This window comes from Petaurus breviceps, unplaced genomic scaffold (assembly GCF_028583685.1).
Source record: "Petaurus breviceps papuanus isolate PSGF00001 unplaced genomic scaffold, PetGlider_PUasm1.0 90977, whole genome shotgun sequence".
Taxonomy (NCBI): Eukaryota; Metazoa; Chordata; class Mammalia; order Diprotodontia; family Petauridae; genus Petaurus; species Petaurus breviceps.
In genome coordinates, this window is record NW_027187391.1 from 43,838,604 (window position 1) to 43,854,448 (window position 15,845).

Consider the following 15,845-nt stretch of genomic DNA (forward strand, 5'->3'; position numbering starts at 1 on the left):
GGGAACGGTGCATACAGAGGGTACCGTAATGTAGCGTGTAGCACAGGGGATCACCTTCACTACAGTAGCAATCTCAATAGGGCTTATTTTCGGGGGAGGGCTTATTTTAGAGGAATCTTACACAGTAAGGGGAGGGCTTATTTTCAGGATGGGTCTTATTATCGGGGAAACACGGTAACACACACACACAAAACTAGCCATGTGACCTTGGGCAAGTCACTTAACCCCAACTGCCTTACCTTCCCCCTTCCAAAAAAAAAAAAAGAGTACTAGAATATAAGAACATCTTAAAGAAGAAGCTATCCAAAGTACAATGCATTCTCTATAATGGACTTAGGAGGGCAGGTACTCCATAAAGTGAGCAATACCATGTAATACCAATTTAAAAGAGTGATTTTAAACTTGTCATAGTTTCAAACAGTACAAAGTCAGTACTGACGTGAATCACCAGAAATGAAACTCAAAACAGTTACCATCATGATGGGATACATTGATCTCATCTCCAAGAAGTTATCCAAGCCAAAATCTACAGAGTTTCAAGAAAGGTGCAGCTAAATCAATAGATCCATGTTGAGAGCATTTAAGAGAAATAAGGAACATTGGAAATGTATCTTATAAACTATAAAGAGAATGTTTTGGAAGACAAGTACTACATCCTCCCACAGAACCATTGCTGAACACAGACTAAATGAGGGGTAGGGAACCTGCGGCCTCGAGGCCACATGTGGCCTTTTAGGTACTCGGTATTGTCTTTTGACAGAGTCCAAGTTTTACAGAACAAATGTGGCCCTTTGACTGAATCCAAACTTCACAGAACAAATCCCCTTAATGAAAGGATTTGTTCTGTAAAACTTTGACTCTATCAAAAGACCATACCTGAGGCCATATTTAATATACCTTTGCAACTTCTGTCAGAAAGCATTCTGACATGTTATTTATAGTCACAACAGAAGCCCTCTGCCTATCATGACCTTTAAAATGGTTGGAGAGAGAATTTCTGGGTAATTTAATCATTCATAAGGCCAGCAAGTTTCCTAATAAAAGGATGGTCATTTGGCTGTCTCCCTTAGACCACAGACCTTTGTGGTGGTGGGCTCCTCATCTATATGCTCTTGTAAGAGGTGTTCCTCCAGGCAGAAATTAAATCTGATATGTCAACAATCAATGAGAAAATGAATATTACAATGAGAGGGTGGGCTATATTCCAACAAGCGTCTTGCGGTACATAACTTGGGTCACCCAAGTCTTGGTCAAAAAGACTTCTCAATTTCCCGAGTACTTGTCTGATAAAAGGGAGAATCAATACTTCCCAGACCCGTCTGAACAGTCACAATGAGCAGGAATACACCCATTAGCCCAAACTTAGAATTTCTTTTACTGTCTGATTAGATCTTGGCATGGGTACATCTTTGAGAGAGATTTCCCACACTAATTTATAGATGAGGAAGTAGAAAAGGGGAAAAATCTTGGTCCTAATACAATAATAAGTTATTAAATACAAAAGAGAAATAATCATTTCTCACATTATTTAACAGAGAATCATAAAAATTCCACCAGTTGCTACTAGATTTAAGATTGTGCCAAATGGAATTGTTAATTTTGCTTATTGAATATGCTTTTTCAGATATCTTTATAATCATTTTGTCAGGATTATTTATCTGATTGTTTTTAAAAGAAGGTGTGTAAATATATTAAGTTCTTTCTCAAGTATCCGTAACTACTTTGGGATTTGGGATATTATCCTCGGAATATTTCTCAGGAAGGAGAACCAAAGAAGACTGGTGTTATCCTGAACTTCTGCTGTGTGCCTTTTCCCACAGTTTTCCTTTTTTTTTTTCTGTTTAAACTTTTGACTCCAGTGTTTCCCGCAATGGCTCAAACCTGGTCATTATCCAACACAGTAAAAGAATGTACTTGGTCTACAGGAACCTGGCCCTTGGCTTGATGCAAGTTTCCCTGAAATAACATAAGGAATATTCACAGAGGAAAAAAAGAGAGCATTATAAACGCAAACCAGCTCCAGTGAAATTTTTGAGAATTAAAAGAAGCAAAATCTGAACCAGCTACCACTTAGGTCCAGGTTTCAAATATCACATGTCTATGAAGACTTCACTTCCAAACTAATATTTTAAAAGATATTCATGACATCTGGGAAGATACACAAGACAAATAATAGGATTTCTTTAAACCACACTGCCATTCAGAAATGTGCACAGGGATACAGCATAAATCCTAAGAGAAAAAACACAGAACTGGGTCTTCAAAAAGCTTGTGCCTTAGGCCTGGCTCTGCTCCCAACTTTGGAGAAGTCATTTAAACTTCCTGTAATTCTGTGTCTCCTCTGTAAAATGGCATTAATTAGATCTCCCTCAGAGGGGAACTTGTAACATATTTATAGAATATGCTGAGATCCTCTGAAAAAACACTTTATGAATTCAAACTACCATGTGTAAAATGAATACTAGTTATTGGCAGTATGGGTGCCAGAAATATGAATTGTAGGAAATCACTGAATTATTGGAAGGCAGTATCATAAAAATAATTTTAAAAATGATTCTTTTTCAGGCATGTAAAAATCTAAAGTAACACAATATCCTAAGATTAACATTTGTTTGTGGTATTTCTTTCCCCTTGAATGCAACTACATACCTTAATATTCTAGCAATGTTGGTACAGACATCCTTATCATTTGCATACTGTTCCATCACCCCGCAGAGCTCTGGAAGGGCACTGTTGCTCAACAATTTACACCTTGCCACGGGTAGGTCAACCAAATTTCTCATGGTAGCTGTCATCTGTGACCAAAAAAAAAACCCAAACCAGAAAACATTCGTGGGTTGATTTTTAAGTAGGTAAATATTCTACATATTCTATCATAAAGCATCTCAAAATTCCATGAAGGCCAAATTTAGCCCCACCATACAGTACACTACTCTCCAAACAACATAAAATAAATAATAGAATATAAAATATACAGAATATAAAATAACAGAAAATAAAAGGTGCTAGGTTTTCAATGTTAGATTATATTGTTACAGAAAATATAAGAATAAGGAACAGTCAAATGAAGATGAACTGAAGCATTCACAGCACAAAAAATAAAATCTCAAAGATGAAAGAAATATAACGTATTTGTATATGAAAGAAAACAGAACTAGACAAATCATTGCCTACCATAGTTTATAGTCATAATAGCTTCAATGGGACCTGTCAAACAACAGAAGCTTACAGAGAGATGATAAGCCTCACTTTCATACACTTGTAAACAGCAATGAAATAATGATTTGGGAGATTAGTATTTGAGACTTGGCTTAATTCTCTTGTAAGATAAGTACTGAGCTGCTGGGTTCACAAAAACACTATTTCTAAATCAAACTTCACCAGCAGATCCTCATAGATTCAGAGTTGGGAAGGATAATGGGCAACAGAATGCTGGTAAATGTTTAACAACCAGCTCTTCAGAAAGAAAAATGGTCCCACCACATACTTTTAAGTTTAATCTTAATTATTATCATTTCCTTTGTTGTTGTTTTTCTTAAGTCTACACAGTCAACAAAATCATAAATCAAGGCCTGACTTTATAAAGCATTTGTTGATTTCCAAAGTATAAATGCTAACACTGGACAACTGGCCTTCATGAACCAGTATGAGCTGGCTCTACTACAGCCCTGACTTTGGAGATCATCTTGTCAAAATCCTTTATTTTAGAGATGAAGAAACCCAAGCCTAGAAATATTAAGTAACTCATCCAAGGTCAAACAGAAATTAAGTGGCAGAGCCAAGATTTGAACCCTGGTCTTCTGACTGCAAATTCCATGCTCCTATTAACATGCTTTAACTTCATGCCTCCAACTGAGAAAACACAGAAAGGCCACCTCCTTTCTGCCTTAGTTCAGATAAAGTTCAGACCTAGCAATGCCACTACTGGATCTGTATCCCAAAAAAAGGTTAAAAAAAAAACCAAAACCATCAATTGGGGGAACGACTGAACAAATTGTGATATGTGATTATGATGGAATACTAACTATTGTGCTATAAGAAATGATGAGTATGATACTCTCAGAAAAACCTGGAAAGACTAACATGAAATGATGCAAAATGAAATGTACTGTGTACAAAGTAACATCAATATTACAAGATGATCAGCTGTTTTTAGATATTCTCAGCAATACAATGATCCAAGAAAACTTTGAAGGACTTATGATGAAAAATACTATCCATGCCTAGAGAAAGAACTGGTGGTGTCTGAATACAGGCTGAAACATACATTTTTTTTTACTTTATTTTTCTTGAGGTTTTTTTTTTTGGGGGGGGTGACTGTTTTCTTTCACTACATGACTAATATGGAAACCTTTTGCATGACTACACATGTATAACCTATATCGAATTGCTTGCTTTCTCAATGAGCGGGGCGGGGTATGGAGAGGGAGGAAGGAAGAGAATTTGGAACTCAAAAGTTTTAAAAACTAATGTTAAAAAATATCTTTACATGTAACTGGAGAAAAAAAATATAAAATCTTTTTTTTAAAAAAAGAAAGTTATAGAATCATTCATACCACTAAACCATAACTCAATAGCCCCCAGGAAGGGCTTTTAACCTTTCACAAAAGAGCTGCAGTATCCTGGCTTAGAAAGTCTGTGAAATACAAAATCCCTGAGGGTTATCTCCTCTTACCCAAGTCCCCTCTCCCACCTTTACCCCCATGCACATTTTCTTCTCAACAGACTAATGCTCATAGACAATGGAACAAACTAATTTATAAAAAAGAAACTCAGGCTTACAAACTACTTTTAGCCCTGAGAGATAGAATAATAGGACAATATTGGGTCTTTTTCAGATCAAAGAAAAAGAATCCAACCTTCAACTCGAGAAGATAGGGTCAGTGTCTTTGTCTTTGCAGATAAGGGAGGAGAAAGCAGACAGTAGATAATCCTCCCAGCAGGACCACAAGGCAAGCACATTCAGGTAAATGGCAAGTTTTAATAGAGGCAGATTGCTTCATAAGCAGATGAGTGAGGAAGACAGATTCTAATTTTTCACAATGATAACTGATGCTATTGATCATATGTGGTAGCAGAACCCTTCACCTGCAATTAGCTCCCGCCATAGTCACAAATCCACATACTTAATCTTTCTTTGGCAAAACTCCCTAGAATTTTTTTTTTTTGCTTTTAGGAGGGCAATTGGGGTTAATGACTTGCCCAAGGTCACACAGCTAGTTTTTGTGTTAAGTGTCTGAGGCTGGATTTGAACTCAGGTCCTCCAGACTCCAGGGCCGGTGCTCTAACCTAGCCGCCCCTAATTTCCTAGCTTTTGATCCCCTCTCTTATGAACCTTCTATTTCTCCCTTCAAGTAGAAAAACTATGTTTCCTAGCAATCCTTGCTACCAACATGTGGCTATATCAGTATTGAGTTATTTGGCTGTTAAAATTAAAATATATTTAATAATTTGTTATATTTTTGGTGTTTACCATGTCTACTGTTTCCAGATTCTTTACTGAAAAAGAGAAGTATTCAGATTGTATAGTCAAGAGATCATCTATATTTCCTATAAGCCTTTGACTCTAATATTGTCTTACTCCTGAATCTATATTTTCCAATCATCTTTTTTTGTCATCCTCCCCAATTCATCTTTGCATTTCAGTTGTCACAAATTAAATAATATGTTAATTAGAGGGTCTTATTGAGTTGCACATTAAATTTCCTTATCCATCCTCTGTAACAGATGATGGTGCAGAAGGTACAAATATTTTATGATGGTCCTTTTGCAAAGACATCATGTATACTACAATATAAGACTACTAAAATAGTACACAATTTGGATGCACCAACTCCTTTTTCTGCCTCTCCAAGAAGTAGCTATGAACCATTCTTCCATTTAGCTGCAAAAGCCTTTTATCTTCTGGTTTCATTTATAGCAAGAACGTCAAAGTCTAATAGTATATCCACTCATAAATTGACAAGAATCTCACACTCATGTGTACTAAGAGTTTAAGTCAGTGTTCCCAGACACTTTAAAAAACAATTTCTTTTGTTTCCTTTTCTGCAGGTTCTGCCATCACTATTACAGAAATGGAAAACGGTCCCACAAGACCAAAAGCTACTTTGTATATTTTGCTTGTTTGAAAGACTGCCAAGGTCAAAGACTTCTTTGCTAAATGATAAGACTTTTGGTAATAAGTATCTCAATACTTAAGAAAGACTGGTCCTAAGTGTGGTATAGGGATCCCAGAGAGTTTCAGAAACCAGTTTAGGGATCTTTGAGGTCAAAACTATTTTCATTACGATACTATGATGTTATTTACCTACTAAAATAGTTCTCCCTTTTCCAACTAAATATCTGCGTGAGGTTAGATTTTCTTCATATACTTCAACCAAAACAACATATTGCAACACAGCAAATGCAGAAACAGACATGAAGATTCAGCTGTCTTCTATTAAGCGAGACATTAAAACAATTTGCAAAAATATGTAAGACAATGCTACTCTTTTCATGAAACTTTGTTTCAGAAAAGTTACTTTCATTAAAAATATATAATGTTAACATGCAATGGGTTTATTGCTTTTAAAATGAATTAACATATATTAAGTTAATAATTCAAATAAATTTATCACTTTTAATTTCTAATACAGTAAATTTATAATAATTCATAACACAATAAATATTGATAGCTATGAAAGAGAAACAAAAAGGTCTTTGAGGTACACAATTTCTTATAGTGTAAAGGGGGCCTGAGACCAAAAAGTTTGAGAACCTTTGGTCTTTTCCTAGGACTGTAATGCCTTTTTAGCATGGCAGAACTTCCTAGAGCCTGAATTCTTCTGACAATGGCCATTGAGACACCTGGGTCACCTCCATATCATAAGACATAGCAGTAGGAATTTATGGAAATTGATGGACAAATAACCATTGGCATATATTTTAACTATTTCGTAAAGAAGTTTAACCAATGTAAATTAGCTGCCATAATGATGAGACTAAAGTAATCTGGAAGTCACTGATCCTAGGGCAAGGCCAGTCTAGAATAAGATGGTGGAAAACAAGTAGTATCGCTCATAAAACAGAGAGAAACAATGAAAGAAAAATATATAAGATGATAGTCGAGAGACCTGACTAATCAACATCATTTTGAGGGAATGAAGAGGCAGTGCAGTGGGTAAAACACCAGGTATGGAGTCAGGAAGACCTGAATTGAAATCCAGCCTCAGACACTTACTAGCTGTGTGACCCTGGGCAAGTCACTTAATCGCATTTGACTCAGTTTCCTCATCTGTAAAATGAGCTGGAGAAGAGGCGGCTAGGTGGTGCAGTGAGTAAGAGTGCCATCCCTGGAGTTGGGAGGACCTGGGATTGGTTCCGGCCTCAGACACTTAATACCCACACAAAAAAACTGGCTGTGTAACCTTGGGCAAGTTACTTAACCCCAATTGCTTTAAAAAAAAAAATGAGCTGGAGAAGGAAATGGCAAACTACTCCAGTATCTTTGCCAAGAAAACCCCAAATGGGGTCACAGAGAATTGGACACAATAGAAATGACTCAACAACAAAAGGATAAAAATCAGAAAAATAACAAATGATTGAAAAACAGAAAGAATCCGTACCAACATTTTACACATAACACTTTTCCCCCTTCAAGGACAGTGGAGTCACTACATTTTAGACTCTAAAACCATAGTATGCTACATCAGCAAGAGGAAATGACACTAAAGGAGGAAGAAATAGCAAGAAAGGCAGATGGACTAGAACAAATAGACACAGAGGTGCTCCATGAGGGAGGCAGTTCAATTTTAAGGGTACTGAGGGATTGGTTCTCAAGTTACCTGCAAGAAGAAAGGATACTAAAGTCAAGGAGGAAAAAACCCATCTCATCGTCAAAAAAAAAAAAAAGGCAATCAAGAGAATATTAATAATGGTTGACCTATATGTCAACTCTTTCACCCTTACAAAATCTTTATAAGAATAATCTACATCAAAGGAAAGGAACAAGAAAACTTTCATAAGTCACATTCTATAGCAGACCACATCTTCACACCTGTATACCCTTCCTTCTATTTATACAGCTGATTGAATGGTATAGAGAATATAAAATCCTGCTATGATTATCGTTTATTGACTATGAAAAAGTCATGACTTTTGATTTGGATCTGGCAGAACCAAAGGGCACTTTAAAGTCTCTCCTCCTACAAGATGTCTCCCATACATATCAAAATCATACATGATTTCCTTGAAAGGTAAAATAGATAATCTCACTCAACATTAAGTGATGCACAAAATAGGGAGATCATGTGCTCACCAAAGGTCTTTGCCACTGTCATAGATGATGTCCAGGGCAACATACAAATTGAAGAGGTATTCCCTATAGAAGAAGAGGTCTTCCAGATATTCCTATTTCCAGATGACATTGGCCTGGAACTCTGTAAACCTTCTATAGGAGATCAGTAATCATTCACAAGAGCTTCCATCCAATTATAAACACAAGAAATATCAAGAGGATGAAGTATGCCTATTACATAGACCAGAGGTATGGAATATCAATGCAATATAGATATTGCATATTGCCCCCTAGGCCCTCAAATGCAGCCCTTTGACTGAATCCAAACTTCACAGAACAAATTCCTTTAATAAAAGAACTTCTTCTGTAAAACTTGGACTCAGTTAAAAGGCTATACACAAGGACCTAGAAGGCCACACATGGCCTTGAAGCCACAGGTTTCCCACCTCTGATACAGATTATGCAGGTAGATGGACAACCCATATGGCTAACCCATTAGTATATTCATCTTGAAGATAAACTGCAAATGGACGCTGAGCTGGGCCTGGAGTTCACTAGGAGAAAGAGATCAGGCTGAACTGCTTTGGGCATAATGCATTGTAATTTTAGTGAACTAAATTCTCCCTGAATCAAAGGTTCATCTTTAAACTGAAATTGAGGAATATCAAAATGGCAGAGGATAAGAACATAGTGGGTCTGGGCAGGTTGTGACATTGAGGAATTATGCTAAGAGAGTCCATGTAAAAGATGTAATAAGGGAAATGTAGGAATGGGGGGGGGGGGAATAAATGGCCTGGCAATATAGCAAAAGACAGACAGTGGACAGTCAGCATGCACCAGTGGTATCTACACAACGTCAAGAGAAAGAGAGGGTAGAACCCTTGTGGTAGGTTTATAAGATTAGGGGCACACAGAAGGACAAGCAGAGATGGGTTACAACTTGCATCACTGGGGTATACCCCTACATCAATGAGATTACATTCATTAGAATGCAGAAGAATAAGCCACAAAGCCTACTAACACATTTTTAATCTGATAATCTCAACAGGGAGTAGGATGGGCTTTATGCTCAGCAATTGAACAAACAAAGTAAGAACACATAGACACATCACATAAACTAAACAGACATCAGACATGCTGTTTTTGATAGATTTTCACGCCTTCAATTGTTTTTTTTAAAAATAGTTCCAAATATATCTGGTTTGCTTTAAGTTCAAGTAGAACTAGGCTGGCATCCAAGCTTGGGGGTGGAGGGGCAGAGAGAGTGCCCTACACTTACAATAATACCATACAGGCAGGAAAATAAAAAGCAGCTCTTAGCGAAGACAAACATGCCATCCAATGTATTCCGAGCTATTGCTTTTTCTAAAATGGAAAATTTGCATCATCTAATACTCATTTAGCTTATACCCCTTCTACAGAGATATAGGACAGGCAGGCAAGTGCTACTGGATTATATCAGCACCAGTAAATGACTCATCTATTTCCTGAGCTGCAAGAGAACACATCTACCCATATAAATCCAATTCTCCCACTAAAAAAGGAAATCTGGAATCTGACTGGAGAGAATATTTAACCTATATCTCACCTGAAGTAAGACTACATGTAGGTACTCTCAAAAAAAAAAAGAATTTCAAATTCTATTATGAATTTTGATGCAAAAACTTTGTTAGTCTTTCTACATTCTTTTTTTATATCAGCACCAGTTTTTTTTTTTTTTTGCTTTTTGAAGTGGGGGAAGGTAGGGCAACTGGGGTTAACTTGCCCAAGATCAGATGGCTAGTTTTTTGTGTTAAGTGTCTGAGGTCAAATTTGAACTCAGGTCCTCCTGACTCTAGGGCCGGTGCTCTATTCACTGCACCACCTAGCTGCCCCTGTCTCTCTATATTCTTTAAATTTTGTGGATGGAGCAAGCTATACTATTTTACCTTCTATCATAGTGGTTCCCTAATCCTGAACATTACAGTAATAATATGGATGCCGACAAAACCTTTTTTTCAGGCAATAAGATTTTGTGGGGGGGGAGCAAGGGGGGTTTCTCCTTGCTTTGGTATCCTTCCTTCTTACAAATACCTTGAGAACTGAACCTTCAGTGCCCTCAAAACTGTACTGCCCCCAACACAGTATATGTCAATTCTTTTAAATTATTTTTAAAATCTGAGCTTAATAAGTATCAACCAATACAAATAGTGAAATAATACAATTAAAAACAAAAAGAGTATTGTATATGACTGTAAACTTCTGCAATGTACAGTATTCCCCTACATTATGTACATTTTAGGGCGGTGTGTCTCAGTTTTTTTTAATTCAAATTTAACCTGGTAGTTCTAACTTTATTTGACTTTATTTCAATTGACTCTATTTCAATTCTTATCAGCCATACTCCTCCCCAAGTCCACTCCAGAATAATTTACATATCTTCTGAAGGATTATACTGTGCGTCCTGGAGCTGTCACTTTGTCAATAAGTTCCTCTATATACTTGAACTTTTTTCTACCAATATGCTTTCCACCTCCTTACTTTCACACAAAATCGTCTTTCCCCAGAGGATACCATATCCTTTTCAACCCTCTATCCAGAAGAACACTTCTCTAGACTCATAGGGTCAGGGGATGATGAGACAGATGGTACCACTACCATTATGACCTTTCCCCTTTTGAGGTCTGGGCAATCCGGAGACTACCACCCTCTTCCCCATCTTTGGACAGCTAAATGGCAAAGTGGAGAGAGTGCTGAACCTGGCAAGTTCAAGTCAGGAAGACTTGAGTTCACATTCAGCCTCAGACACTTATAAGCTGTGCAGACTAATGACTCTGGGCATGTCACTTAGCCTCAATTCTCTCATCTGTAAAATGGGGATCGAATAGCCCTACCTCCCAGGACTGTTGTGAGGATATAAAGAGAAGATAATTGTAAAGAGCTTAGCAAGATGCCTGGCATATACCAAGCGCTATATAAATGTCAGCTATTATTACTTACAGACCTCAAGGTCGTTTCCCAACTTTCTCAACAACTTCAGTACATTCTCACTGTCTTGAGGACTTCTATATTCATAATGATAACCTCTTTTCCTTCTCAATTCCTCGCCTCAACCCCAACTGCCTCCCAAGCCCATTTTAGCTACACACCAGTAACATCACATATTAGGTTTTGCAAACTCTCAGATTATGCCTCCTCCACAGTCCAGGATTTTGAAGTTGTACTCAGACCACAATTTCCCACAAATCCTCTCACTTTTGCCATTCTTTCACCCACACAAACCTGCTCTGGACACTTCTCATAATCTCCAATTGCTTAACCTATCCTTTTTCTCTTAGTCTGATTTCCTATCTCCTCCGTTCTGGCTTCACTAGTCTTCCCATCATGAACCCAGTATTAGGCACTAATAAATTAGCCACATCAGTAACATCTATTCCAAACCCCCAACTCCAATCTCTTTTTGGATTATGTTTAAGTATATATTAATTTGTCAAGGAAGTAACAAAATTACCATATTTTTGTGCTTTCTGTGTGTGTTTTTAAATGTTTTATCAATCTCCCTCCCCTACACTTACAACAGATGACCCAGTCCCCTGCTTCACTGAGACTGATACTATCTAGTTTAGAACTCTCTCAGACTCATTTTTTAAAAAATGCAATTGGGGTTAAGTAACTTGCTCAAGGTTACACGGCCAGTTATTTCTGGGTGTGATGCTAAGTATCAAAGCCCGGATTCGATCCCAGGTCATCAAACTCTGGGGCCAGTGCTTTTACTCACTATGCCACCTGGCCGCCCCTAAGCAATTGGGGTTAAGTAACTTGCTCAAGGTTACATGGCCAAGTGTTTCTGGGTGGATGCTAAGTGTCTGAGCCTGGATTCGATCCCAGGTCATCCCGACTCTGGGGTCAGTGCTCTTACTTGCTGTGCTACCTGGCTGCCCCTCTCAGACTCATTTCATTCCTCATAATTTCTCAGGATCATTACATACTATCTCCATATTCCTTCTCCTCACATAAGAACTATCTATCTTTACTCTTCATTAAAGATAAACTCAACCTTTAATCCTATTCCTTGCCCCCTGAGCTCTCACCAATCTCTACCTGAAAATCCTAATCCCTAAGTAATTCCCAGCATCTAATTTCTTAGTTTCTGCTCTAGGGCTATGGAATACTGCTTTAAAAACGAACAACAACAACAACAAAAGAACAACATGAAATAGTTACTACATATTTATTTTATATCACCTTAGTTGGGTTCATGTTTTTGCTTAAGAAAACCACTTCATCCTTACTGACCCCTTTATTTCCCACCTGTTTCAAATTGCATCTTTTCTTTTCTCCAACCTAATGTCCATTTTCCTTCCCACACTTCAAGGTAACCCAGTGTCTTAATTCAGTGATGGAGGCCATGTAATCAGTTCCCTTAATCACCTTCATTCTTCAAATTTTCTCAGTCCAATCAGGTACTTTTTCCTCCTTCTATCTTAATGTCTCATTAAAGCTAATAGATAGTTGATAGAGCGCTGGGCCTGGGGTCAAGAAGACCCCAGAAGAATTTGAGTTCAAATCCAGCCTCAGACACTTACTAGCTCTGTAACCCAGGGCAAGTCACTTAACTTCTGTTTACCTTAATCCACTAGAGAAGAAAATGGCAAACCACTCCAGTAACTTTGCCAAGAAAGCCACATGTGGCATCACCAAGAGTCAGACACAACTGAATGACTGAACAACAAGGCTAATTAATCCCTCTGCCTAAATAATGCCCTCTCTATCTTTAATACCATTCCCCATTGACTCTTTTCTAGGTACTTTCTCAAGCAGTAATTCTGTTTTCTCACATCTATCTTCAATCAATGTCTTTCCTTTGCCTGTAATTATACTTGGGTTTCCTCAACTGAAAAAGGGAAAAAAAACCCTTCCCTTAATACTTTCTGGTACATTCAGTTATTATTCCATCTGTCTCCTCTATTCCATTGCTAAACTTGAAAAAGCCAGTTCCGACACCTCTGCTTTCTCACCATCTCTTCTCTCCATGGCTCTTTGTGAACAGGTATCTATCCCCAGTGTTCTAGTGAAGTTGTTCTCTCATCAATGATGTCCTAACTATCAAAATAAAGAGTCTTTTTTATTGGTCCTCATCCCTCTCACTCTCTCTGCAAATTCTGAAACTGATGTCCATTCCTTATTGCTTTATCCTTTCTCCTCCCCTGGCTTCAGAGACTATTTATCCTGGCTCTTTTCCTATCTCTCTAACTGCCCCTGATCCTCTGATTCTGCTGACTTCACCTTTTTCAAGTTCCTCCCATGAGTGCTCCCCAAAGGTCTGTCTTTAGCTGTCTTCTCTTTCTATTCTCTTCCCTTTGGTAATCTCATTTATTTTCAAAACTCCAACTAACACCTCTACAAAGGGTCCTCCTAGGTAGTATCTCTAGTCCTGAACTGCTGTGTTTTCTCCTGAATCTCAGACCTGATGCACCAACTATCTATGGGGCTCCTTGAATCAAATATGTCCAAAAGTGAGTCTAACCTCATTCATCCTTCTGACTTTACTGTTTCTGTTGGCTGTACCACTCTTGAAGTCACTCTGTTCATAGCTTTGATGTGATTGTTCTTGTTCATAACTTTGGTGTTATTGTGACTTTCCCTTCCATCTCACTTTTTGTATTCAATCAATTACCAAGTGATTATTAGAACTATAGAATCATGGATCCAGAACTGGACAGAACATCAGGGGCTAAATCCAAGGAGGGTTAACTTGCCCAAATTCACACAGGTAATAAGCATCAAAAGTGGGATTTGAATCCAGGCTCTCTGACACAAGAGTCAGTGATCTTTCTTCTCCTGTACCTGACTGGCTCCTGGTGATCCCACCTCTACATCTCTTGCACCCATTCCATCTTCTCTATATTCAAAGCCATCTCTACTACAGGCCCTCATTACCATCTATTTTAATTATTGCAATGGAAATAATTAAAAGACTTTCTTATTTCTACATTCTTTCTCCCCTTCCATTCTATTCTTCATACCATTGCCAGAAAAAAAAAATTTTCTTACCGGTCTGATTAGTCCCCTGTTCAAAAATTTTCAGTGATTCTCTATTGCTCAGTAAGCAAAATTCAGCTTCTACTGAGCATTAAATTTCCTCCATAATTTGGCACCAACCTGCCTTTCCAGCCTTATTTCATATTACTCCCCCCTTCATACTCTATGATTCAGCCAAACTAAACTACTGAATGTTCACTGAAACACACAGTGTCTCCTATCTCCAAGTTACCTGTTCCCCAAGCCCAGAATGTTTTCCCTTTTCTCTGTCAATTGAATTCTCCCCTTTTAGAGTCCAACTCAAATATTCCTCCATTAACCCTCCCTAATTCTCCAGGAAAGGTAAGAACTATCTAGCTCAGAAGTCACATAGGATTTTGTTTTGCAATTCTCATATATTTATTACGTGATACTGTGTAAGTAGTTATCTTTGTTGGTTTCTACCCCCTTACCAGACCATATGCTCCATGGGGGCAAAAACTGGATTTTACTTAAATTTAGATACTCCCTCCCAGCACAGTGTTCTGGGTACAATAACAGGGAAAGGGACAGGAATAGAACTTGTGATTTCATTGGGATAAGGATTTCCAGACAAATCTCCTCAAATCTCCCTCTACCAATGCACGTCAGCATCTTCTAGGCAAAGATATTCCTACAAAGTTGTCTAGAGCATTGAGAGGTTAAGTGATTTGCCTAGCGCGGCATAGCCAGTATGGGTCAGAGGAAAGAGCTTCGTATGCAATAGACACCTAATATGTTTGAAGTGAAATGATAACCTTCAACTCCTCAAACTTTAGACCAACTTTGACACTTTATCTTGTATATGGTGCTCTCACAAGGTTTTGTCTGGGCTCTCTTCTCCTCTGTTGCCTGCCTTGGCATGTCTTCTACTTCCATGGTTTGAAAGACCACTAATATTCTGATGACAAATACACACACACACACACACACACACACACATATATATATACACATATGTATATATACCTATACACATATATACAAACAAGCATATACACATGTGTTTATATTATGTATATACATATACCTACATGTATACACATACATAATATACACTAATATCTATACACATACTTATGTGTATAGATATACATACATATATAACCCATAACCTAAAATCACTCTCCTGAGCTCCTGTATAATTTACTGTTTGTAAGACATCTCCTCAGTGCTATGAAAGGGACTCAAATTCAGCATACCCTGCATGGAACTCATCAATTTCTTTCCAAAATGTATACTTCTTCCCAACCTTTCCTATTTCTATAAAAGTGCAACACAGCCATTCTTCAAAGTCATAAGACTGTGGGATTATAGATTCAGAGCTGGAAGGGATCTTAGAAGACCATCTAGTCCTACCTTCTCATTTTACAGATGAGGAAACTGAGTCCTCAGAGGGTTAAGTGATTTTGCTAAGTGGGAAGTCTAAGATCAAAACCTAAAAATCATCTTTGACTTCTCTTCCTTGCCCTCCCCTGGCCCCGTTTCTCTCTCTCTCTCTCTCTCTCTCTCTCTCTCTCTCTCTCTCTCT

At 37.8% G+C, this 15,845-nt stretch overlaps 1 protein-coding gene and 1 long non-coding RNA gene across 2 annotated transcripts in view; one reads left to right on the forward strand and one right to left on the reverse strand.

Annotated features, from left to right (window-relative positions):
• LOC138152976 (uncharacterized) overlaps window positions 1-6,553 on the forward strand; it is a 23,507-nt gene extending 16,954 nt beyond the window's left edge. Inside the window, exons 2-3 of the long non-coding RNA XR_011166260.1 lie at window positions 4,839-4,966; window positions 6,052-6,553. This is a non-coding gene — a long non-coding RNA (uncharacterized lncRNA). The remainder of the gene's footprint in view (window positions 1-4,838; window positions 4,967-6,051) is intronic.
• The window catches only part of ARMC2 (armadillo repeat containing 2), a 177,749-nt gene that overhangs the window by 61,295 nt on the left and 100,609 nt on the right, over window positions 1-15,845 (reverse strand). Inside the window, exon 11 of the mRNA XM_069077084.1 lies at window positions 2,650-2,795. Coding sequence (XP_068933185.1) covers window positions 2,650-2,795 — 146 coding nt within the window. The remainder of the gene's footprint in view (window positions 1-2,649; window positions 2,796-15,845) is intronic.